Genomic DNA, 27,343 nt, shown 5'->3' with positions numbered 1-27,343 from the left:
AAAATGTTGGCGGTGTTTTCATTCTGGAGATCTAACCATTATAAACTTGAGAATTGCAGACAAGCTCTGATGTAAAACATGAGCCATGGGAACTGCACTGAAAATGGAGGTTTCCCTCGCTGATGTAGCCTATGCATCCATCTCTCTGAAGATATTGGGATGGTTTTATCCCTACTGACTGACAAAGTGCAGGACCTATATAGCTTTTCTAGAATAGAAATACCAAGAAAACAAACAAAGATTACCCTAATAGACTCACATACAATGGCTGTAAGAAACAATCCACAAGGAAGGAGCATGTTCTGTATATCTTCCCAATAAACCTGGTCAAGTGGTGTCCTGACCTCGATTTGAAGAATATCTCACAGACAATCCATGGGAACATATTTGGTATATAGACTTAAAAAAAGGAGTTCTTAAAAAAGTTATCAGGGTTCGACCCCTGAAAAGGTGTATGATACTAAAAATGAAATTAATCTTAGAAGTTTAGCTTATGTCTGTCACAAGTTTTCATGGTTTTTCTGGTCGCCACTATATGTCATCCTCACATTAGTTGTTCAGTATTCACACTAACTTAGATTCCACACACTTTTGCAAGAAGAATTTCATATATCAGTGGACTGTTTTTTTGGAGAGAACATTAAGTAGGAGAAGGAATAGATATGAAAACCTCAACAATAGTTACACTTGCAGCTGGCGGAGAAGGAATTTCACAGTAAAAACACATTTACCACTGGTCAACTGTTAAAGTACTAAATAAACACTTATGAAACCAGTGATACTTCCAGAGGATATATCATATACAGACATAGATTCATGAGAGAAACAGCTGTCATAAAAAAATATGCAAATGGATGCATGACTTGTGTTCCTGAAACAAGACAGGTGAGCTGCAGTATGAGACTAAAGGCCATGAATATGCCAGCTATGGAAAAGAAAATGTAAGGGGTGACTTGATCACAGCCTTCAAGCTTCTAAGCCAGTTTAGTGATGTTATTAAAGAACAGTTTTTCCAGAGATGCAATGACGGAGTAACCGCAGTCCATAACAAGAAATGAATCAAGAAATATATCAGAGAAGATATAAAGTAGTACTTTTATATCATCAGAGTAGTAGATGAATGGAATAAGCAATGAAAAGACATGGTGAAATCTGAAAGTATATAAAAGTCTGAAATGTTGTATAACAGAAGAGAGAGTTCAAAAGATGGGCCTACAAGAGTAGAACTTTTGAGTTTGAAACTTCATAAGTGTAGAAATTCTTCCCCATACTGTACAAACAGGTAATAACACATAGGTTATTACCAAAGGCATTACCGTAGTACATGGAAAATACAGACGTCTATTAGAAGACAGACAGAGAGTTCTAGCCCTAAAATAATGCCTGATGGGCTCATTTGGCCTAATATTACAAGTGCTGGATGATCTCATATTCTGTGCTAACAGGAATTCCACGGCAGGGAGACCTTTTCAATTTACAAACTATAACTTCTTTTATAATATTTCTATGCTATAACAAATTCATTTCTGTTTTCCTTTCTACATATGAAAATTACAAGAATCAGGGAAAAAACATATTAAAGCTATATTCTTATTATTCAGACAAATAAAGCATATATGTAGATGTATCTTCTAATCCTTACCATTGCCTAAGTCCTAGAAAGTATATTTCATCAGAACATTAGACGAATTGTAGCTAATATCATTAATTCCCTCTCTCTCTCTCTCTCTCTCTCTCTCTCTCTCTCTCTCTCTCTCTCTCTCTCTCTCTCTCTCTCTCTCTCTCTCTTTCTCTCTCTCCATATTCTTTTGTCTTTTTGCTCTCTCTCTCTCTCTCTCTCTCTCTCTCACTCCCTCAGCAGTCTAGCCTTTTCCAACTTCCAAGTTTTAATCTTCTCCCAACAATATTCTCCAACTTCAGTCTAGTGCGTACTCAGTTTCTTCCCAAATTTCTCATTAACTTTTCTCATAACTCTCTCCTGGCATCTGTTTAGTTCTTTTGCCTCCACTCCATCTGTATAGGTTTTTTTCCCCTAACAGCTACTGCACTCTAAAAAATGAAAGATCTTGGAAGAGATTTATATTCATCCCATTCAGCAGCAACTGGGAAAATCTGGTATGAAAACAGATAAAGGTGTAAATAAAAAGTTACAAATATTAAAGGATTCAACTTCTATATATCAAAAAGCTTCAAAACCTTTTGAAATATTCTAACTATACTAACCCATCTCTAAAGTAAATCATGATGTATTTCACTTACAATATCTATGATTACATTTTCAATACCAAACTATCACATTCTTCATAATAATTTTGTTTTCCTTTAATGGCACTTGTCCTGTAAGTACAATAATTGTGGGTCCTGACACTACAAAAAGAGGCATAATTGAGCCTTATTGCCCTCCTTCCAGAGAGAGGAACTGTGCAATGACCAATTTCAGTTCCAAAGGACTCCTTCATCCCAATGAATTCTGACTACTATAACCACAATGGTATATTACAAAATAAAAGTGGCACAGCAAAAGCAGATATGGTGCTGCAATAGCATGTACATGAAAAAGCAGACTATTACAGGAAAATTCTGAACCTGCTACTGGTTGAAATGTCTTATACAAGACATAAAGCCAGCTTAAGAATTCGCAAGTGAACTTGATTGTAAATAACATATATGACAGTTGGTTCTATCAGTTCACAAACCCTACATACAGTTCGCAGTTCACATGAGATGTCACTTGATGACAAGACTAGAGTGTGTGAAATTTATTCTCAAAGGAAAAATTGTACGAACTAAGGATGTGATCTCAATTCTAATAATCTTGAGAACAACTGGCAAAGAATCAAACTTAGAACAGATAAAAGAAATGTAGATATCACTTGACAACCATTTTCTAATGAATAGTGCTATATATTTCAACTACTATTGGTAATTCAAAAACAAGCTCAAGACGGTGAAAATTCCAACCATATACTAAAGTATACAAGATCATATTTTTTAAATTGCTGGTGACAAGGAAAGAAGGGAACAGTGAACATACAAATTCAAAATCTTGAGCTATCCTAAACACATACCATAAACTTTATGATCAAGCTTCCTGCTGTACTCAAGGGTGTATTCTGAGTTCCTCTTTATATTGACCAAAAATGCCTAACTTTTCAGAAAAGCATATCAGCAAATCACAAGTAATAACTAACATAAATCTATATTGGTCAAAAACCAAAGCATTGTTTGAGTATCTAGGACAGCTAGGTTCTACCTACTGACTTTGTCACAAAATATTTGGAAATTTTCAACAAATGGAGCTATAATTATCTTACAAAAAAGAAAAATTTACATGCTTTTTACCATTCTATTTTTCCATATGAGATGGTTGTCCAGCAAGCAAATACTGTGTCTTCTAGTGAAGTTAGGTTCTCTGCTATGATAAAGTACTTCTCACAATTTTTCTTTTAAATCTTTCAGAAGTAAATGGTTTTCAAAGTACAATTGAAAATTTGATTTGCCAGGCAAAAGAAATTAAAACTTCTTCATGCATTAAATGGCAATGCATCATTCTGCTACAGAGCTAAGGCACCCAGCATCAGCGAAAACAAATACCACTTCACATGTGCATGACAAGAGTGAAATAGAGCAGTATGGGCTGCAATATCTTTCTATTCCACGACTTCATTTGTAAACTATCAGGAACTTTTAATGACCGTTTCAGACAACTGAATCAGTAGTATGCTGTGAAGTAGAGTTAGCAAGTATTTTCTTTTAGTATATAATTTAAGTGTATTTTTTTTCTTTTTTTTTTTATACTTTGTCGCTGTCTCCCGCGTTTGCGAGGTAGCGCAAGGAAACAGACGAAAGAAATGGCCCAACCCCCCCCCCCCATACACATGTATATACATACGTCCACACATGCAAATATACACACCTACACAGCTTTCCATGGTTTACCCCAGACGCTTCACATGCCTTGATTCAATCCACTGACAGAACGTCAACCCCGGTATACCACATCGCTCCAATTCACTCTATTCCTTGCCCTCCTTTCACCCTCCTGCATGTTCAGGCCCCGATCACACAAAATCTTTTTCACTCCATCTTTCCACCTCCAATTTGGTCTCCCTCTTCTCCTTGCTCCCTCCACCTCCGACACATATATCCTCTTGGTCAATCTTTCCTCACTCATCCTCTCCATGTGCCCAAACCACTTCAAAACACCCTCTTCTGCTCTCTCAACCACGCTCTTTTTATTTCCACACATCTCTCTTACCCTTACGTTACTCACTCGATCAAACCACCTCACACCACACATTGTCCTCAAACATCTCATTTCCAGCACATCCATCCTCCTGCGCACAACTCTATCCATAGCCCACGCCTCGCAACCATACAACATTGTTGGAACCACTATTCCTTCAAACATACCCACCTTTGCTTTCCGAGATAATGTTCTCGACTTCCACACATTCTTCAAGGCCCCCAGAATTTTCGCCCCCTCCCCCACCCTATGATCCACTTCCGCTTCCATGGTTCCATCCGCTGCCAGATCCACTCCCAGATATCTAAAACACTTCACTTCCTCCAGTTTTTCTCCATTCAAACTCACCTCCCAATTGACTTGACCCTCAACCCTACTGTACCTAATAACCTTGCTCTTATTCACATTTACTCTTAACTTTCTTCTTCCACACACTTTACCAAACTCAGTCACCAGCTTCTGCAGTTTCTCACATGAATCAGCCACCAGCGCTGTATCATCAGCGAACAACAACTGACTCACTTCCCAAGCTCTCTCATCCCCAACAGACTTCATACTTGCCCCTCTTTCCAAAACTCTTGCATTTACCTCCCTAACAACCCCATCCATAAACAAATTAAACAACCATGGAGACATCACACACCCCTGCCGCAAACCTACATTCACTGAGAACCAATCACTTTCCTCTCTTCCTACACGTACACATGCCTTACATCCTCGATAAAAACTTTTCACTGCTTCTAACAACTTTCCTCCCACACCATATATTCTTAATACCTTCCACAGAGCATCTCTATCAACTCTATCATATGCCTTCTCCAGATCCATAAATGCTACATACAAATCCATTTGCTTTTCTAAGTATTTCTCACATACATTCTTCAAAGCAAACACCTGATCCACACATCCTCTACCACTTCTGAAACCACACTGCTCTTCCCCAATCTGATGCTCTGTACATGCCTTCACCCTCTCAATCAATACCCTCCCATATAATTTACCAGGAATACTCAACAGACTTATACCTCTATAATTTGAGCACTCACTCTTATCCCCTTTGCCTTTGTACAATGGCACTATGCACGCATTCCGCCAATCCTCAGGCACCTCACCATGAGTCATACATACATTAAATAACCTTACCAACCAGTCAACAATACAGTCACCCCCTTTTTTAATAAATTCCACTGCAATACCATCCAAACCTGCTGCCTTGCCGGCTTTCATCTTCCGCAAACTCTGTAAATTTAAGTGTATATGTATGTATATATGAGTGGAAGGGCCATTCTTCATCCATTTCCTTGCGCTACCTTGCTGATGCGGGAAACAGCGATTAAGTATAATAAATAAATGAATCAAGTGTAACAATCAAAACAGAGTGTTACTGCATACTATCCCTAACCCTTGTCTATAATGACTTCTATCTATCTATCTATCTACTGCATGTATATCTTTTAAAGCCTGCTCCCTCCAGGAACACCCATCAAGGGGGTGGCCATATCAAAAGAGCCACTTATCTCTGTCCTCACATGCCTCCCTTGCATACACCATTCCATACATTCTTCCATCTTTTTTCTCCCTCAAGTACTCTTCCACTCTTTTTTCCCCATGTCACAAGTGGTCTTCTCTCACACCATCCCCTTTAATAGGACTGTTATACACTCTCTCTGTAAACTCCCCATCTTGAATTCTTTCCACATGCCCAAACCACCTCAAAGTACTCAAACAACCTTCATTTCTTTCTTCATTCCCTCTAGTCACACCTCATGTTCCTCCAAACAGCTTATTTCCACAGCCTACATTCTTGAACTTTGTGATTCATTCCCCTTCCATGTTTTGGCTGCAAAGATCAGGGTTAAGAGGACTATGCTGTCCCTTAATCCTTCCTTCATTTCCATATTTACACCTCTACTCTTCATTTTTCTGTTAAGGGACATAATGACCCTGCACTGCTCTCTCCCTGATCTTTCCTTCAATATCACTGAATTTATCCATGATAGCTCCTAAATACATAAATTCTGTCACCTCTTCCAGATTTTTTCTTCTCCCATATCAATAACACAATTTAGTACTCATTCTTCTACCACTCTATAGGGCTTTGCAAAATCAATACCATTATTCTACTTTTACTTGCATTCATATTCAACTGCCTACACCTGCATCACAAAACACACTTACAGCCTTATGCAACTCCTCTTCTCTCTCAGCAAACAAAACTATCATCCTGAAAGAGGATCATCACTAGCCACTATACCTTATCACCACACTCCATCTCTGCAACCCCTTTCCCTAGTTTTGCATTCACTTCTCTTATCACTCCCTCCATATATATGTTGAAAAGCCATGGTGGCATCACACATGCATAACAAAAATTTTGCTTACTCTCCATCCACTCTTACACATGGCATTTGCCCCTCTATAGATGGCTTTCACACCAATCAACAGCTGTCCCCCTATACCATATATCCATAACACATCAAAATATAGCGTTCCACACAACTTCAGTTTCTCTTGATACTTTTCATAGTCATTCTTACCACAATAATCAGATCCACATATCCCCTCACTTTCCTAAAGCCCTTATGCTCCTCACTTATTCTGTAATCAGTCACTTCCATCACTCTATCAATCAACACTCACATACACTTTTCCTGTTATACTTAACAGACTTATTCCCCAATAAATGCTACACACATCCTTAGCACCTTTTCATTCAAAGGAACGATAATAGCCTTTACTCAATTCCAAGGCACAACTTTCTGATTCCATGCTAAATTACATGTCAAATGCATCTGCTCTATCACAGTTTCTCCTCCATACTTCAACATTTCATATGCAATCCCAACCACTTTAGGTGCCTTCCCTAATTTCAACTTCATCATTGCCTTTTTTACGCCCCCTTCTTGCTTGAGGCCCCTGCATTTGTATCCTTTCCCTATATCTATGCATGTAATAACTGTTGCCTCACCTTCTCCCATATTCATCGGTCCTTCAAAATACTCTTTCCATCTTCGTTTAACTTCCTCCTTTTGAATCAGCAACTCCCCTCCCTTATTTCTCACATTAACATTTCCATTCTTATGTCCACCTCTTTTCTTTTTTGCCTCCTTGTTTTTCTTAACCTTTTCACTTAACTTTCTTCAAAAAACTTCATTTACTCTTTCTTTGCTTTCTTCTATCAGCTTCTTAGCATTTTGTTTACACATCTCATATTCTTCCTTTCACAAGAACCAAAGTCACACATAAGTAGTTTACTTTTTACCAGCCAAATTCAATTTAAACTGAACTAAATCATGCACTTATGCAGTTGCACACTGAACATTTCGGCTCTTTAAATCACAGGAAATATGATATTAAGAAAGAAAATGTGGTAAGCGATAAGATGCTAAAATACATCAGGAAAATTACAAAGTCATGAGTATCACAATAAATCATGGGAAGCATGGCCCACATGGCACTTATCTATGTAGTTTGATTATTCATAGTAAGTGAATAATGCATCAGTGCCGATATTAACTACAATAAAAATGTAGAAATCTTCAAACCTTAGCTAATTAATGATGAGAATAAAAATGAAAACATGACAAAAGAGACACACATAAATCAAAATTTGATAAAAGAGATGCTAGCATACATTCTAAATAGGGTAAACATTTGTTTTACACTTGTCTAAGAGTGATAAAAGCTCAGAAGATGATAAAAACAGAAGGCTATCAAATAAATAACCTATTCCCCTCAGCATACCATATACAGCCTCTCTCTCAAAGATGTTTGTATTCACTTCCCTTACATCCTGTACATAAACAGATTAAACAACCATAGCAACATCACAATTCCTTAACAAATACAAGACCCACCTCCACCAGGAGCTAGCTAAAGAATGATGAGGGAGTCTTCCAATCTGGTCATGCATGTAACATCAACAAAGCACAGGTTTTCAAGGTCTCTTCTTCAACCCTAGTGGTACTAGCACCTCTAGTACCCTTGCCAGCTTACACGTCTGCTCTATGCCTCTGGCTTGCTGCAGTCTAAACCACCCTCTCAGGCAAACATGGCTTGCTGTAGCCTTCACCATTCTCTCATGCAACCCTTGTTTGCTGTAGCCTACACCATCTTCTCGTACAACTCTGTCTTGCTGCAACCAACACCACTCTCTTGTGCAACCTGGTTTGCTGCTGCATACAACATCCTTGCCTGAAACTATGACCTGCTGTTGCCTACACCTTCCTCTTGTGTAGCCCAAGTTTGCTAAAACCTACATCACTCTCTCTTACAACCCAGGTTTCCTCTAGCTTACATCGCCCTCTCATGCAATGCTGGCTTTCTGTAGCCATACCATTCTCTTACGCGACCCTGGCTTGCTGTAGCCTATATCACTCTCATGCAACTCTGGCTTTCTGCAGCATATACCACCCTTTCATGCAACCCTAAAGTCCTCTATGGTTGCCTGTTGTTAACCTCTCTTTATGCTGTTCATCCAAAAACATTTACAGCATTTTGTTATTAACCAGTTATAGGTGTAAGCACAAAAATAGTCAAAAACTTTTTTTAAAAGGGGGAAATTGATCATAATAACTTCAATTATACCATACTTTTAAAGAAATACAACTTTACAATAAATCAACAGCACCTGTTAAAGAAAGTTTCAGTTGGTAATTTATGACCCGGGTAATATTGTGGTCATGATGTACACTATTATCCTCTAGCATGGTAGTACATCATGATAATATTTGTATTTCAGTCTGGCCATAAAGGTACAAAACACCTTGCATAAGTTACTGAAGAATCTAACAGAAGAAGCCATATTTCTAGATAATGCATGTAAAACTGATATAGGCCTGTGTTCTCAAACATTTGACAAACTGAACTGGCTATGGAAATATGTACATTTTCTCAGCAATATTTATTCCTTAGCAGGTTCTGTCTTGTTGGCAAGACTGTGCATACTGAAACAGGTGCCAATCAGGCCCAAATGACTCCCTCCTGCTGTCCAAAAGACACAATTACCCACACTGTATAAAAGATACCTACCCCAATTCATTTCCCCATTATTTGCACAGCACCCAGTTACTCATCTTCCACTTCCATTGTTTATGTATGATCACTGCATATTCAGCACTGATTTCAAAGCCACTGGATATTTATTCATCACTCTTCCAACTTCAAGCTCAACCTGAGTATCTTTCTAACCTTTATGATCATTTAAAAAAATTCTTCAAGCTTTCTCTTTTTGTTCTGCACATTCTGGCTTCATGAATAACATGGCAATATAATCAGCAACAGGCAATTTCCTTGTGAGTAAGAATTTCCATATAATGCACTGGGAAATCTCATCAATCAAAATTATAATTATTCCATTTCCAAAAACACTAAGGTCCATGTGAAAAACTGTAACACATACAGTCTCTCCAAAATGTGTAATATTAAGCTACATATAATTTTCAGAAAAGGGTGAAAAAGGTCTGCAATGAATTATGGAAGTTGTTGAAGAAAGGAAAATATAAAAAAAAATGTGATAAATGGTAACAGCTTATGGGAGAGTAATTAACTAAAAGTACTACATCATTAATCAAAGGATACACTTTTTTTGCTTTAATTGTGGAAGCCCCTACACTTTAATATATTGTACAAGGCATATTTTCTATTTACCTGTTCACTATTTCCCATCTTAGTGAGGTAAAATCAGGAACAGATGACCAAACCTTTGAGGAACAATCCTCTCTGCTCCTTGGTAAATAGATATGCACCTCATCAAAGATCAAATGATCAAAAAACTAATTTCATATAATATAATCCCATTTATGATGATCACACTTGAATAAACATCACATTATTCATTGAATGTACAATGATCTTATTACTACAACTATAATTCTGAAATATGCAAATGTTGAGAAATTTGAAGAGCTTAGAGTTCTGTGTTGCTGAGCTCAAATCTACACAGCATTCAAGATATTCATAATTTTGAAATATCAAGTTCTCTGTGTGAGCACAGTACCATTTTTATCTGTCTAGCTTCAGCTGCAACATATGAGGGTACGTTTAAGTATTATGCACTGCTTTATGTTGTGAATATGACCCTATGTATATGCACTGCTTTATGTTGTGAATATGACCTTATGTACATGAAAAAGCAAACATATAAATGAGTTAAAAATAAGATGAGTGCATTGAAAGTTATAATACAGCAAAAGTGTGCACTGACCAGCTTGTCCCAGCGTAGTGTGAGTGAGTGCACAAGGGAGGAGAGGTGGAGCAGCAGGAGGATGGTGGTAGTGAGGATGGTGAAGACGGCAGTAAACACTACCACACGGAGACGCCATGCTCCAGGCAGCACAAAAATACTCAGGCGAGCCGTCCCCACTGTACATGCACACGTCATCGTTATTACTGACACAACCTGCAACACATAAGTCACTGAGAGTCTTTTACTATTAGAGAAAAACTACACAAATAGAATACCACAATGGGATGATCTTCAGACTACATATTATCATATGTTATCATGAAACACCAAGACCCCTTTTCCAAAGGATCCTACAGCTTCCAGGCTGCAATACAACTGGCAGCAGGGGAAGAATGGACTCCACTGATGTGAGAAGTTCTTCACTGACATTGTAGGTGACCTTTTGCTAACATCATAACCATAAGTAGACAAGGAGTACAACAATTATGTATACATAATATATATGTATATATTCCTACTATTTCATACTATTCGCCATTTCCCACATTAGCAAGGTAGCATTAAGAACAGAGGACTGAGCCTTTGAGGGAATGTCCTCACTTGGCCCCATCCTCTGTTCCTTCTTTAGGAAAACTAAAGACGAGATGGGAGGATTTCTAGCCTCCCCCTCCCTTCCCTTTTAGCTGCCTTCTGAGACATGCAGGGAATATGTGGGAAGTATTCTTTCTCCCCTATCCCTAGGGATATATATATATATATATATATATATATATATATATATATATATATATATATATATATATATTTTTTTTTTTTTCAAAGTATTCGCCACTTCCCGCATTAGCGAGGTAGCGTTAAGAACAGAGGGCTAGGCCTTTGAGGGAATATCCTCACATATCCTCATATACATACAGACTTATACATATATAAGCATGTACATATTCATACTTGCTTGCCTTCATCCATTCCTGTCGCTACCCCGCCCCAAAGGAAACAGCATCGCTACCCCCTGCTTTAGCAAGGTAGCACCAGGAAAGCAGATACAAAAGGCCACATTTGTTCACGCTCAGTCTCTAGCTGTCATGTGTAATGCACTGAAACCACAGCTCTCTGTCCACATCCAGACCCAAAGACCTTTCCATGATTTACCCTAGACAGTTCACATGCTCTGGTTCAGTCCACTGACAGCAGATCAACCCCAGTATACCACATCATTCCAATTCACTCTTTTCCTTACACACTTCTCACCCTCCTGTATGTTCAGGCCCTGATCACACAAAATCTTTTTCACTCCATCTTTCCACCTCCAATTTGGTCTCCCACTTCTCCTTGTTCCCTCCATCTCTGACATATGTATCCTCTTGGTCAATTTTTCTTCACTCATTCTCTGCATAAGTCCAAACCATTTCAACACACCCTCATCTGCTCGCTCAACCACACTATTTTCTTTTATATACACATATATATATATACTTACACGCCCATACATGTACATTCACGTTCATTCACACTCAGTCTCTAGCTGTCATGTGTAATGCTCCAAAACCACAACTCCCTATCCATATCCAGGCCTCACAGACCTAACCATGGTTTACCCTAGACATTTGACATGCCCTAATTCAGTTTGTCAGTGACGATGGAATGTAGCTGGGAGCTACCTTTCTGTTGCCTTAAGTACATGTACATTTGTCTGCTCACCTCAATTCTGTCAGAACATTCCACACTTTGAAAAAGATTCTAAATGCTGTACCCACTGGTTATGCGAGGTATTAGCACATTCCTTTTGTCCAAATGATGAAATGCCATCAGATCCATAAGCCTCAAGCAGGTTCATCTCCTTCATGAGCTGTTTCATTTATTGAAGAGGTTTAAAATTAATGTCTACCAAGGCATCTGGTGATGCTACTATGTATCCACAACTCTTTAAAGTACTATAATACACCTCACTATGAGACTGAATTCAAATCTCACACATCCTTATCATTGTCAATAACTTCTCCTTTCAAGTTCCTTTATATAATCATTATATCTTAGACAAATAATTTACCTCACATAAGCTCATGAAACATTTCAGGATGTTTTACCCTCATAATTTCCAGTCCTTTACGCTATTTCAATTATGCTTAGCTTTTGTGTCTCCTACTATTTTTCCATGTTGTTTCCTCATTCCCTCACCTGTTTAAATTGTTTTTCAAACCATTCATGATTTTTTTTGGCTCTCCTCTCTCCACTCCTTTTTGTGGGCAACTATTTCAAAAATTCTGTCGTCTATTTCATAAAATCTGTGTGTGACTTGCCTTTACGAATGAGTAAGAGGCCTAGGGAGAGAAGACTCATAATGGTGACCTCTCCTATGCTCTCATTGTCAAGTAGCTACCATAACTGGTCTTGAAGAGCTCTTATGCTGAGACAGTTGACAACTCACTCTGACCCCATTTTCCAAGAATTCACCCCATCAATGTTGTTACTTTCTTTGATCTAACCCTTGATTGGATGAGTTTTGCACAGGTGCCCTCTCACTGGTCTCTAGATGACATGAAAAGAAATAAGAGCAAGCTATATTTTTTTTTCAGTATCATTCAGTCACTTATATCTTTCAACCAGGTCTTACACGACCTTCCTTTCTTTTAGTGTGTTCAAGCCAAGCTCTTTAACCTTTATTGAAATGGCAGGTCTTCTCCTCTGCTCAGAGTCTAATTTGGAGACCCCCAAGACTTGGCTATATCTATCTCCCTTAACGTGAGACAACCTTCCCAAGCTACTTCTATATCCCTTGGTGTAGGAAGACAGAAGAAAGCTCGGCTACCACTATCTCCCTTGGTGTAGGAAAACAGAAGAAAGATAGGCTACCACTATTTTCCTTGGTGCAGGAAGACAGAAGAAAGCTACACTACCTCTATCGCCCTTGGTATAGGAAGACAGAAAAAAGCTAGGCTACCACTATCTCTCCTTTGGTGTAGGAGAACAGAAGAAAGCTAGGCTACCTCTATCACCCTTGGCGTAAGAAAACAAGAAATATATCTCTATCTCTCTCAATGTGAGATGACTTCACGAAGGTACCTCCAACACTTATCTTTCTACATGAAAAAAGACCAAAATGAGACACCTGTATCTCCTTCAGTGTGAGAGGTTACCCCTTATCTCCCTTGGTAAGAGGAGCTCAAACTAAGCTACCCCTTATCTCCCTTGGTAAGAGAAGACTGAACTTGGCTCACCATTATCTCCCTTGTTACAGATGACTGAACTAAGTTACCCCTATCTTCCTTCTAGTGAGAATACAGAACTAAATCATATCTCCCTTGGTGGGACAAGACTGGACTAGGTTATCTCTTATCTCCCTTGGTGCAAGAAGACTGAACTATCTCTATCTCCCAAACATGACAAGACCTAACTATGCTGCCACTGTCTCTCTAAGGAGTAAGAAGTCTTGAGTTTATATTATGTTCAGCTGGGGAGAAAAAGTAGATTTGTTTGAGATACTCAAAAAAGCCTAACCCAGATATATAAATGTTTTAATCTCCCTTATTACATGGTAGAGGAAGGAAGTAGAGACTGCTGCCTTTAGGTTAGATGTAACATAAAGATTTAGATCTTTTTCTTCTCCAAGTTTAACAAGAACTGCTTCTCCCAATCTTTACTTTCATCCTCTAATCTGTTTCTATCCTATACATTGACTTAAATATCTTCGCTGAATATACGAAACAATTTGTTACTCCATTTCCATGGGTCGTAATAACCTGGAATGAAAAAACATCTTTCTTTCTCCTCCTGTATTTCTTGGTATCAACTGCAAAATGCATAACACTGTAATGAATTATGGATACCATCAGGTAGCCTAACCCCCCAAAAATGCTGTGCTGCTTGCAGTTACTACTGAATGCTGCTCATTCACAAGGCCAGTTTCCAAGAAAACTCACTTCAAACAATATTTCAACAAGGATATACTGCTCGAAATGCAAGTACTTCTGCAAAAAGTTATAAACTAATTCCTATTGTTCACCAAGTGTCCAAAAAGACCCATAATTCACCCTTAATCGTGAAATACTGTCACTGATTTTGCTACTAAAAACAGATCTATCAAAGAAAGTGTGGTAATAGTCAAGGAAATGTGCAGTCTTATTTGATACTGGATATCTGGTCTCACCTTATGAAGAAAATTTTTCACAATGTCTAAGATCTTGCATTTCTGGGCCTAAGTTTACATGTTCAACATTTTTTCCCTCAGGAACCGTAATGACCTGCTCCTGCAGTCTCTGCTTGATTTAGTCATGAAAATTACTAATCTCAGTTTCTTCCATATTCAAAAAGATGAACAAAATACCAAAATACAAAAGGGGTCTACACCTGAGTAGTCTGCCTCTCAAAATGGCTATGTGAAAATTAGTTCTGAAGCATTGCAGACCCTGTAGTTTAAGCAAGGTTAGCAGAGGTTTGTTTTAATCATCTAAACCTACAATAGGTTTGAAGAGGTTTGTTTTAATCATCTAAACCTACAATAGGTTTGCAGAGGTTTATTATAATCATCTAAACCTACACTAGGTTTGCAGAGGTTTGTTTTAATCATCTAAACCTACACTAGGTTTGCAGAGGTTTGTTTTAATCATCTAAACCTATACTAGGTTTGTAGAGGTTTGTTTTAATCATCTAAACCTATAATAGGTTTGCAGAGGTTTGTTTTAATCTAAACCCACAATAGGTCAGCAGAGGTTTGTTTTAATTATCTAACCTATACTAGGTTTGCAGAGTTTTGATTTAATCATCTAAACCTATACTAGGTTTGCAGAGGTTTGATTTAATCATCTAAACCTATACTAGGTTTGCAGAGGTTTTTTTATCATATAAACCTAGACTAGGTTAGCAGAGGTTTGTTTTAATCATCTAAACCCACATTTACCCAGTTCCTGAAAGTCCTTTCCACTTTTGTTGAATGTTTCAACTTTGTAGGGAGCGACCATGGCAATTCAAGGATATACAACTCATATCATACACCAAACACTACAATTGGCCGACTTTCGTGAACAATAAGAATGCTCTGCTTTCTTCTTGTATTACCAAAAGTATATATATATATATATATATATATATATATATATATATATATATATATATATATATATATATATATATATATATATATCCACTGCATTTACTACTAATAAAAGTCCTTCAAAATATGGAATAACTTATACAACAACGAATAACCAATCTTATCACAAAAAACTTACTGCAAGAGTATTAAATACAGGACAACATGTATATACGTACATATCAATATATACCAGAATATACCCTCAATATATACCGGAATATACCCAACTCCACATAATGCTCTCCCTTCTGCTACTACAACTATAAGGGTATTTATTACCTTCATCAATACTCCCAACTTAACATTGTCAGTAATCAAATCAGCCCAATTATGGAGTAACCCAAACCACTTATCATTTACGAGAGACAAGACGACCATGGGTCACTTACTACTAATAATAGTCTAAAAATGCCCACTGAGGTCTTGAGGTGCGAGTCATCCCAAGCTATGGTGACTGTGGGGGTTGGACGACGATTTCTCTGAGGTTCGGGCGAGTAGTTGCCAGGGCTTGGGTCTGGGTCGTCCTCGTCCTCGTCAGGCTGCCGGCCAGCGTGCGAGTCCCAGGAGAGGCGGGAGTCGCAGCGGGAGAGGGTCTCGAAGTCATGCGAGAGGAGTTCGAGGTCGTGTAAGTCCAAGTCCGGGTGGGACGACTGTATGGTGAAGGAGTCCCAGTCGGAGGTCCAGCGGCGGCACTCCAGCTGCTCAATGTCCCTCAGTAACTCCTGCACCTCGTCATAGCCGCAGATGTCCGAGATGGAAGGCAGTTCCCTCCGTAGTCTGGAGACCCCGGAGCCCACCTCCTCCGCCGTGCCCACCGAACCCGAGAGCAGCGACCCCCGAGAGCCCAGACCTGACCCACTCCGCGACCCAGGTCGCGAGACCGACCTCAGCGACCCAGAGGCCCGGGACAACACCGAGGGCCGTGAGCCTGAACTGAAGGACCTGTGGTTGAAGATCTTGGGCCGCGCCCCTCCTGGCCACCTATTGTTGAGTGCCACTTTGTTGTGCACATACGGACCAGAGCCACTTGTCGAGGGCCGGGAGTCGCACATCACTTCCTCATTGGCCTGCACCATGGCAGCAGGTGGGGGGGTGTGGGGCGGGTGCAGGGCGTGGGGGCAGGGCAGCAGCCTTGGCAGTGGGTGGTGCTAGGCTCCTACCACCACCACCACCAAACCCACGACCCACCATGATACTCTCACACCCATGCCACTCTGACCTCATCTACTACGGCAAACATCACCAACCTGCAACATAATATGACACAAGGTTAGGCCTATATCATATTACCTTACTATATTACATGACTATTACTTACGTATTACTACCTTATAATCATAATATTATATGACAATTACGTATTACTACCTTATATTTATATCACCTGACAATATTTATCACGTATTATTACCTTATAATTATAATATTACCTGTCAATATATCAATATACGAATATCTTAATCATACATCTCTACGATCGCTGAAGACAAGACTGACTTCTCTACGATCAAGATATACTTTACACTGGGTATTTCTTCTTCGACAAGAACGATGGACAGTGAAGTATTTTAAAATCCTGCGTTATTAACATACACTCGCTCTTAATATAGACGTTTGTACTTAAACCTAACTTCAAAGGCCAGGCCAAGAGTGAAATGTGAAAGCAAAAGGTCAAGAAAAATAAAGTAGGAGAAAAGGCAGAGAACAGCGGCGCCTTTTCAGGAGATGGACAACCTGGCGGTTGAACCCAAGCCTGCGTGGACGGATGCATTTTTGATGTGCACTGCGCAGGCACAACACCTTCCACCAACAGCTTATGACAGTTATTAGTAAATATGTTGGTCCACCACGTACCAAACGGCCAGCGACAGCCTGGTGGACCAAGCTGTTCTCCCTCTTGCTGGTGGCCAGGTTATTTGTTTATTCCACCAAGTGTGTGTGTGTGTGTGTGTGTGTGTGTGTGTGGCGTCTCCTTCAGGAGGGAGCGGCCCTCAGCCGCCACACCCACCCACCAGCCAGCTCGTACCTTGTAGTAGTACACGCCACACACACACCATGGTCGGCCCAGGTGGCCCTCTCACCTGGCGCTACCGGGCCACACCCTGCCTTGCCCCGTGGCCTGTTTACAGTAACAGACCATATATACAGGTATATATGGTCCTTGCTAAGACCAAACAGGCCCTCACGGTGTATATGGCCACTGCTAAGACCAAAGAGAGACCCCCCAGGGTATATATGGCCCTAGGTAAGACCACAGAGCCACCCCCCCCCTCCTCTCTTTATGTCCTCCTTCAGTGGCTACTAGGCGGGGAGGGGGAGGGGAGGCTGGTGGGTAGCTGGGGAGGGGAGGCTGGTGGAGAGGTGGGGAGGGAAGACTAGCAGGTAGGTGGGGAGGTAAGACTAGCAGGTAGGTGGGGAGGGAAGACTAGCAGGTAGGTGGGGAGGTAAGACTAGCAGGTAGGTGGGGAGGGAAGACTAGCAGGTAGGTGGGGAGGTAAGACTAGCAGGTAGGTGGGGAGGGAAGACTAGCAGGTAGGTGGGGAGGTAAGACTAGCAGGTAGGTGGGGAGGGAAGACTAGCAGGTAGGTGGGGAGGTAAGACTAGCAGGTAGGTGGGGAGGTAAGACTAGCAGGTAGGTGGGGAGGTAAGACTAGCAGGTAGGTGGGGAGGGAAGACAAGCAGGTAGGTGGGGAGGTAAGACTAGCAGGTAGGTGGGGAGGGAAGACTAGCAGGTAGGTGGGGAGGGAAGACTAGCAGGTAGGTGGGGAGGTAAGACTAGCAGGTAGGTGGGGAGGTAAGACTAGCAGGTAGGTGGGGAGGGAAGACTAGCAGGTAGGTGGGGAGGTAAGACTAGCAGGTAGGTGGGGAGGTAAGACTAGCAGGTAGGTGGGGAGGTAAGACTAGCAGGTAGGTGGGGAGGGAAGACAGGTACAGCAGGTAGGTGGGGAGGTAAGACTAGCAGGTAGGTGGGGAGGGAAGACAGGTACAGCAGGTAGGTGGGGAGGTAAGACTAGCAGGTAGGTGGGGAGGTAAGACTAGCAGGTAGGTGGGGAGGGAAGACTAGCAGGTAGGTGGGGAGGGAAGACTAGCAGGTAGGTGGGGAGGTAAGACTAGCAGGTCGGTGGGGAGGTAAGACTAGCAGGTAGGTGGGGAGGTAAGACTAGCAGGTAGGTGGGGAGGGAAGACTAGCAGGTAGGTGGGGAGGGAAGACTAGCAGGTAGGTGGGGAGGGAAGACTAGCAGGTAGGTGGGGAGGTAAGACTAGCAGGTAGGTGGGGAGGTAAGACTAGCAGGTAGGTGGGGAGGTAAGACTAGCAGGTAGGTGGGGAGGTAAGACTAGCAGGTAGGTGGGGAGGGAAGACTAGCAGGTAGGTGGGGAGGGAAGACTAGCAGGGAGGTGGGGAGGGAAGACTAGCAGGTAGGTGGGGAGGGAAGACTAGCAGGTAGGTGGGGAGGGAAGACTAGCAGGTAGGTGGGGAGGGAAGACTAGCAGGTAGGTGGGGAGGGAAGACAGGTACAGCAGGTAGGTGGGGAGGAGGGAGATACGAGTGTGGGGTGGGGAGTATGTAGGTATCACCCCAGAGTGAGGCAGTATACGTGAGAGGGACCCAAGTGGACCTGACCAACCTGCTTTATGACCCCCAACACACACACACACACACACACACACACACACACACACACACACACATACACACACACACACACACACACACACACACACACACACACACACACACATACACACACACATACACGAACACACGCACATACACACACACATACACGTACACACGCACATACACACACACACACACACACACACACACACACACACACACACGCACACACACACACACACACACACACACACACACACACACACACACGTACGTACACACACAAACACACACACACACACATACACGTACACACGCACATACACACACACACCTGCATTATGACGCGCAACACTCCCCCCCCACCTCCAAAGTACAGCGTCAGTCATGTATGTATGAATCATGGTGTATACAGTGTATGAATCATGGTGTACACAGTGTATGAATCATGGTGTACACAGTGTATGAATCATGGTGTACACAGTGTATGAATCATGGTGTACACAGTGTATGAATCATGGTGTACACAGTGTATGAATCATGGTGTACACAGTGTACGAATCATGGTGTACACAGTGTATGAATCATGGTGTACACAGTGTATGAATCATGGTGTACACAGTGTATGAATCATGGTGTATACAGTGTATGAATCATGGTGTACACAGTGTATGAATCATGGTGTATACAGTGTATGAATCATGGAGTACACAGTGTATGAATCATGGTGTACACAGTGTATGAATCATGGTGTACACAGTGTATGAATCATGGTGTACACAGTGTATGAATCATGGTGTACACAGTGTATGAATCATGGTGTACACAGTGTATGAATCATTGTGTACACAGTGTACGAATCATGGTGTACACAGTGTATGAATCATGGTGTACACAGTGTATGAATCATGGTGTACACAGTGTACGAATCATGGTGTACACAGTGTATGAATCATGGTGTACACAGTGTATGAATCATGGTGTACACAGTGTATGAATCATGGTGTACACAGTGGTACTCGGGTTTAGTGAGTAGGTCCCGTGACCACGTAAGTCGAGGATGAGCCTTTATGATTGGCTGTCTGTTTCTTCCCTCACACGGCCAAGCTTTGGAAGTCGTCTACTTTATCCAGGACATACAATAGATGTATTACTGTATGATACACTAGCTAACCACATACAACAGATGTATTACTGTATGATACACTAGCTAACCACATACAACAGATGTATTACTGTACGATACACTGGCTCAGGACATACAACAGATGTATTACTGTATGATACACTGGCTCAGGACATACAACAGATGTATGACTGTATGATACACTGGCTCAGGACGGATACAACTGACCAGGTACACTACTGTATGAAATGAATTACTGTATGAGAAGGTCAGGAGTTGATCAAACACAGGTAGTGACGATCATGAAGGCATCAGTATTACTGAATGCTGAACTGACCAGTGGACTTCAGGGGGAATATTATGATTTACCTCTGAATTGGATCAGTCTCGCTCACGGCTACACAAAACTGGTGACCACAAATGTTTGGGGCAAACAAGTCGCTTCATATACACGAAAGCCATCATCTACGCCTCCTTAATCACCTAATTAAATAGATATACATAGCCTCCACTATCATAATCAGCTCTCAAGGGGAACCCAGTGATCTGCTACTGTTTGGAGTCCTTTGTGTATATATAATTCAGCAAAATCGGTAATCGATAGTCGTAGGAGGGAGCAAACACACACACACACACGTCACAAGGGAAGTAAGAATGGAAGAGGGATTGCATCAGAGTACAAGGGGACCTCGGCAATCTCCAAAGCGGGTCTGGTCCCACACCAGCCAGGTAGATGTCCAGCAATGGTGATAATACAGGATGAGGGACGTGCCTGAGTATCATGTGGCCAAGACATAATAACCTGCTGGGATCTGTACTGTGTGATGAAGGGGACATTTGGGACTGGAACTGGTCCCAAAGAGTTCCCACATTAGGGAAGTAGTCAAAGAGACCAAGTGTCTGCTGGCGAAACCATAATGTTCAAGTGTTTGGACCAGGAGGCAACACTCAGCAGCTGCTCACATCAACATCAACACTGGAATATTTACCTCAAGAAGCAGAGAGAGCTGACAGAGAAGGTCCAGAGGAGCAAGACAAAGCTGGTCCCAGAATGAAGAAGGCTGGAATACTTTGAAAGGCTACAGGTATTAAATATATCCACTATGGACGACCAATGAGTAAGGAGTGACTTGATCACAACTTGACACACCCTTCTTATTATATCAACATTGGACAAGCCTTTGGAATAGGCCAAGACAGAACCACCAGAGGTCAACATACATAATTAACCCCAAGAGACATATACCACGGTGCATAAGAGATGTGGATAAATGGAATTAACTGAATAATGTAATTATTGAATAAGAACAGAGAACACAAACACGAGTCTGAAAAGATGTATGAGAACAGAGAATTGTTCTAGAAACATGGGGGGGGGGAAAGGGGGGGACCCACACACTAGTGTAAACCTTCCCTCACTGAATTATCATACAAAAGCCGATAACAAATAAATAATCACAGACATGACCCGGGTGTTCATCAACCATAATGAAACAATTATAAAAAAAAAAAACATCAAAAAAAATCTGCTGTTAAATTTCTTAATCCCAAATGTTAGATATTTGATATATTCTTAAAATTCTGATTTCTATTATTTCACTTCAATTCTACACTTACGTTCATTCCAACATAATTATTCCAGGTATGAACATTTCTTCAGAGTATGAACATCTGGAAATGTTCAAATGTTCTATCTATATAACGAATTACTTTTGAGTTTGATGAAACAATTGATACAAAATGCTTGATCCACCATTACGAAATAACCAAGAAAACGTCATATATACGTTAATGAAAGATAGGCATGTTAGTTTATAACGAAGAATTAACGAAAATCGATAGATAACAAACTTCGTCATGAAGACACACATGAACGTAAACAATGATGACGTCATTCATCCCGCGTCCTCCTGTCCCCCCCGACCTCCCCCCCTCCCCATACAGGTCTTCCCCCCCCCCCCCTCACCAGGCCAGGGCCCTCAGCCCCCCCCTCACAAGGCCACGCCCCCCCCCCTCACAAGGCCACGCCCCCCCATTCCTTACCCCTCCCATAAGGTCAGGGTCCCGGGACCCCCACCCCCCCGTGTTCCTCCCCCCCCACCCCATCCCATCAGGCCAAAGCCCCAGTGCCCCCCCCACCACCTAAACCCCCCCCCACAAATGGGGATTCTCGGGGGCAAAACATGTTTTATGTGTTATCAATAAAGTCGACGTCTCACATTATATAATGGGGGGCCCCGCCCCTCCTCACACCACCCCCCTCCCCCCCTCCTCTGTCGCCTACGTCACCCCCCCCCCCCCGTCTGCCAGGCCTACAGATCAAAATGACATTAAAAGATAAAATTATATTAATATAATTTGCCTACTGAAGATATGACGACAGATTATCTTTGAATCTTCCCTTAAGAACATGTCTTGGCTACCGTTACCCAGGGCTGCGCACCTTCCAGCTGCAGGGCAATGTGGACGCCTTTGGAGTGCGCAGATCCTTAGGGAGAGAGAGACATGTTCTTAGTCACGAAGTAACCTCACGGAGGCGGAGTCCGGTAACACCCGGTTACCCGCCTGTGAGTATTCACAATACTCTACAAAGATCGATATTCAAAAGATGGTATCTGAGTCTAGGTCGAAGATTCAATATTCAACGAGACATTCAGTGCCAGAGACACCATCTAGGACAATCAATATTCAAGAGGTTCCACTTCAAAGGTCAATATTCAGGAATATCAAGATGATGGTCGATATTCTTGATATTACAAGTGAAGGGTAAATATTCGAATCTCGGAGATCTTGAATATTTCAAAAGAATTCCCTCTGCCGATATTGATGAAGATCAATACACAAAGAGCAATATTCATGATTGCAGAAGATCAAGTGATTAACTGAAGATTAATATTGATCAAAATAACAACAAACTTCATCACGTACGAAGATATACACCAAATGTGGCCTCTCGTCCTACCTACGTGTCTTCGTTGTATATCAAGTGACTGTTATATTTCTCTCTTGTGTCTCCCCTGATGATGATGTGATTATGACACGAAAGTGCACTTGGCAACTTATCGTGTTTCATTTCCCTTGTGGTAAGAAAGGAAAATACGTGAAAGGGAGCTGTGGTTTCGGTGCATCATACATGACAGCCAGAGACTAAGTGTGAACGAATGTGGCCTTTTTTGTCTGTTTTTCTGGCGCTGCCTCGCTGAAGCGGGGGATGGCGATGTGTTTCCAGTAAAGCGGGGTACCGACAAAATAGATGAAGGCAAGTGTGTGTGTATATATATATATATATATATATATATATATATATATATATATATATATATATATATATATATATATATATTCCTATGAGTCTACAGGGAAAATGAAACACGATAAGTTCCCAAGTGCAATTTCGTGTAATAATCACATCATCAGGGGAGAGACAAGAGAGAAATATAGCAGTCACTTGATATACAACGAAGACACATACCTAGGACTCCATTTCGTAAAAACGTGGTATATATATATATATATATATATATATATATATATATATATATATATATATATATACCACAAAACTAAAGGAAAACGAGAGACTATCTCGAGAAATGCACAAGAGAGCGAGCGCTGAGGGAGGACATTGCGCCGGGCTATCACCAATCAGCGGAGAGCCCCATACTCCGTATTACCTCCTATCACCAATCAGCGGCGAGCACCATACTCCCTATTACGTGATTGGTCCCGCCCTGTCGCTCCCACATCCTCGCGTTCACAACTGAATGAATAAAAACTTGATCTTTTTCTTCGTCTTTTTAAGGAAAGGTTTGTTGGATAATTTTGTTAAATCCACCTCGACGCTTTGTTTAGATTGATCGTAATTCTATTTATTTAACGAAATTCATTTATGTATCTATTCTAGAAGAATGACGGATTTAATTCATTGTCAACAAACTCCTTTTGGAAAGCTATCATTTATCCGTACAGTCGTCATTTAACCGTACAAAAGTCTTTTAAAGTAACTATAATCCATTGATTATAATCATAATTATTACTATAATCATTAATTTTTTTAAATACCTGATTGCCGTTTCCCGCGTCAGCGAGGTACCGCCAGAAAACAGATGAAGAATGGCCAATCCACTCATACACACACACACACACATATATATATATATATATATATATATATATATATATATATATATATATACACAGACATATACATATATACACATGTACATATTCATACTTGCTTGCCTTCATCCATTCCCGGCGCTACCCTGCCCTACAGGAAACAGCATGGCTACAAATCAACATCATTCAGCAAACACCCGGCTGCCAGCCAGGGGTACAAAGACAACATTTTTTTCTTCTTCCATCTCCGAGCATTACAGAAGACCTACCCATGATCATATGATCCACACAAACCTGCCAGACCTGTAGCACTACAGGTGTGTTGTGGACAACACCGTCATCAATTTGGTCAATACTGTGCAATACAACGTAGGCGAATGTCAACATGGGGTCAGGTACAACGAACAGGCCATACCCTCTGAATCATCCGCTTATAATGACACACACACACACACACACACAGGGAAAAAAAAACACATTTGGAAAGCATGTGTGTGTGTGTGTGTGTGTGTGTGTGTGTGATGGACGGGCCATCAATCAAGGTGGCGGAGGGAAAGGTCGAAGTTGATGGCTTGGGGTATTCTGGGCTTAGGCCTATCAGCCATCCTCCCGACCCATAACCTCGTTATCATGATTAACTGAAGTAATGATAATGATAATAATAATAATAATAATAATAATAAAACTTCCAGGATAATTGTGAAGCTATACATGTTCACGTAGCATGTAAGGTGCCGCAGTCAACCTAGCTGTTCATCCTCCCTGAAGACTAGTCGAAAAAATATGGGCACCTGGCGTAGGCGAATATATATATATATATATATATATATATATATATATATATATATATATATATATATATATATATATATATATATATATATATATATATATAAGAAGGAGAAATACAAAGAAAAATAGATGGATTGGTATGTAGCATTAATGGATCTGGAGAAGGCATATGATAGAGTTGATAGAGATGCTCTGTGGAAGGCATTAAGAATATATGGTGTGGGAGGCAAGTTGTTAGAAGCAGTGAAAAGTTTTTATCGAGGATGTAAGGCATGTGTACGTGTAGGAAGAGAGGAAAGTGATTGGTTCTCAGTGAACGTAGGTTTGCGGCAGGGGTGTGTGATGTCTCCACGGTTGTTTAATTTGTTTATGGATGGGGTTGTTAGGGAGGTGAATGCAAGAGTTTTGGAGATAAGGGCGCGTATGCAGTCTGTTGGGAATGAGAGGGCCTGGGGCGTAGGTTCTGGGAGCGATGAAGAACGTGTAGAAGAAAACATTATCTCGGAAAGCAAAAATGGGTATGTTTGAAGGAATGGTGGTTCCAACAATGTTGTATGGTTGCGAGGCATGGGCTATGGATAGAGTGGTGCACAGGAGGGTGGATGTGCTGGAAATGAGATGTTTGAGGACAATATGTGGTGTGAGCTGGTTTGATCGAGTATGTAATGTAAGGGTAAGAGAGATGTGTGGAAATAAAAAGAGCGTGGTTTAGAGAGCAGAAGAGGGTGTTTTGAAATGGTGTGGTCACATGGAGAGAATGAGTGAGGAAAGATTGTCAAAGAGGATATATGTGTCAGAGGTGGAGGGAACGAGGAGAAGTGGGAGACCAAATTGGAGGTGGAAAGATGGAGTGAAAAAGATTTTGAGTGATCGGGGCCTGAACATGCAGGAGGGTGAAAGGCGTGCAAGGAATAAAGTGAATTGGAACGATGTGGTATACCGGGGTCGACGTGCGGTCAATGGATTGAACCAGGGCATGTGAAGCGTCTGGGGTAAACCATGGAAAGTTCTGTGGGGCTTGGATGTGGAAAGGGAGCTGTGGTTTCGATGCATTATTACATGACAGCTAGAGACGAATGTGACCTTTTTTCTGTTCGCGCTACCTCGCTAACGCGGGAAAAGGCGATGAAGTATATATATATATATATATATATATATATATATATATATATATATATATCACTCACAAGTGAGGTAGCGCCAGAGCAGGAGCTACAGAAATTTGGGCTGAATGAAAACGTGAGGAAGAAAACGCCGGAGAGATTACGCCCCGAAGAAATCGTTAGGAACGCAGATGGTCGGAAACCATGACAAACTCTATGGGACTTGAGGTCTTACGGCAGATGAAAGGGGCGGCCTGGTGATCGATGGCAGTACGAGCGAAAGGGGGGGAGGGGAGGGGGGGACGATGTTGACTACCACAGGGCTGGTGTGTGTGTGTGTGTGTGTGTGTGTGTGTGTGTGTGTGTGTGTATCAAGTGACTGTTATATTATTCTCTTGTGTCTCCCCTGATGATGTGATTATTACACGAAAGTGCACTTGGGAACTTATCGTGTTCCATTTTCCCCGTGGACTCATAGGAATATATATATATATATATATATATATATATTTTTTCCAAAAAACAAGGAACAGAGAAGGGGGCCAGGTGAGGATATTCCCTCTAAGGCCCAGTCCTCTGTTCTTAACGCTACCTCGCTAACGCGGGAAATGGCGAATAGTATGAAAAAAAAAATATATATATATATATATGAGTGTAGGAATCACCCCACACACACACACACACAAGGCCAGAGGAGCCATGTTATGTCAACAAAGCGCTTACGTCTTGAACGTAACATTGATTACCATTTAAACTCATCTTCATTTCGTCGACTGATAACCAAAAATTCATTTTGATAAGTGGGAGGAGGAAATGGGGGAAGAGTCCGGTAGGCACAGTGAGAGGAGGAAATGGGAAAGCGAGGTGGCACTGTGGGAGGGGAAATGGGAAGGTATTGTGTGATGGGAGAGGCATGAAGGTGTTATACAGTGACCGGTCTGTATACAGGGAGGTCGTCACATTGCCTGGGTGGATGGTCCAGGTCGTCACAGTGCCTGGGTGGATGGTCCAGGTCGTCACAGTGCCTGGGTGGATGGTCCAGGTCGTCACAGTGCCTGGGTG

At 41.3% G+C, this 27,343-nt stretch overlaps 1 protein-coding gene across 1 annotated transcript in view; it reads right to left on the bottom strand.

Moving 5' to 3' along the window:
- LOC139761142 (uncharacterized) overlaps positions 1-27,343 on the bottom strand; it is a 59,867-nt gene that overhangs the window by 5,627 nt on the left and 26,897 nt on the right. The window contains 3 exon segments of the mRNA XM_071685090.1: positions 10,452-10,646; positions 15,912-16,617; positions 16,619-16,769. Coding sequence (XP_071541191.1) covers positions 10,452-10,646; positions 15,912-16,617; positions 16,619-16,746 — 1,029 coding nt within the window. The 5' untranslated portion in view covers positions 16,747-16,769.

This window comes from Panulirus ornatus, chromosome 39, assembly GCF_036320965.1.
Source record: "Panulirus ornatus isolate Po-2019 chromosome 39, ASM3632096v1, whole genome shotgun sequence".
Taxonomy (NCBI): Eukaryota; Metazoa; Arthropoda; class Malacostraca; order Decapoda; family Palinuridae; genus Panulirus; species Panulirus ornatus.
The sequence above is the reverse complement of the archived record's forward strand: the minus strand, read 5'-3'. Positions and strand labels throughout refer to the sequence as shown.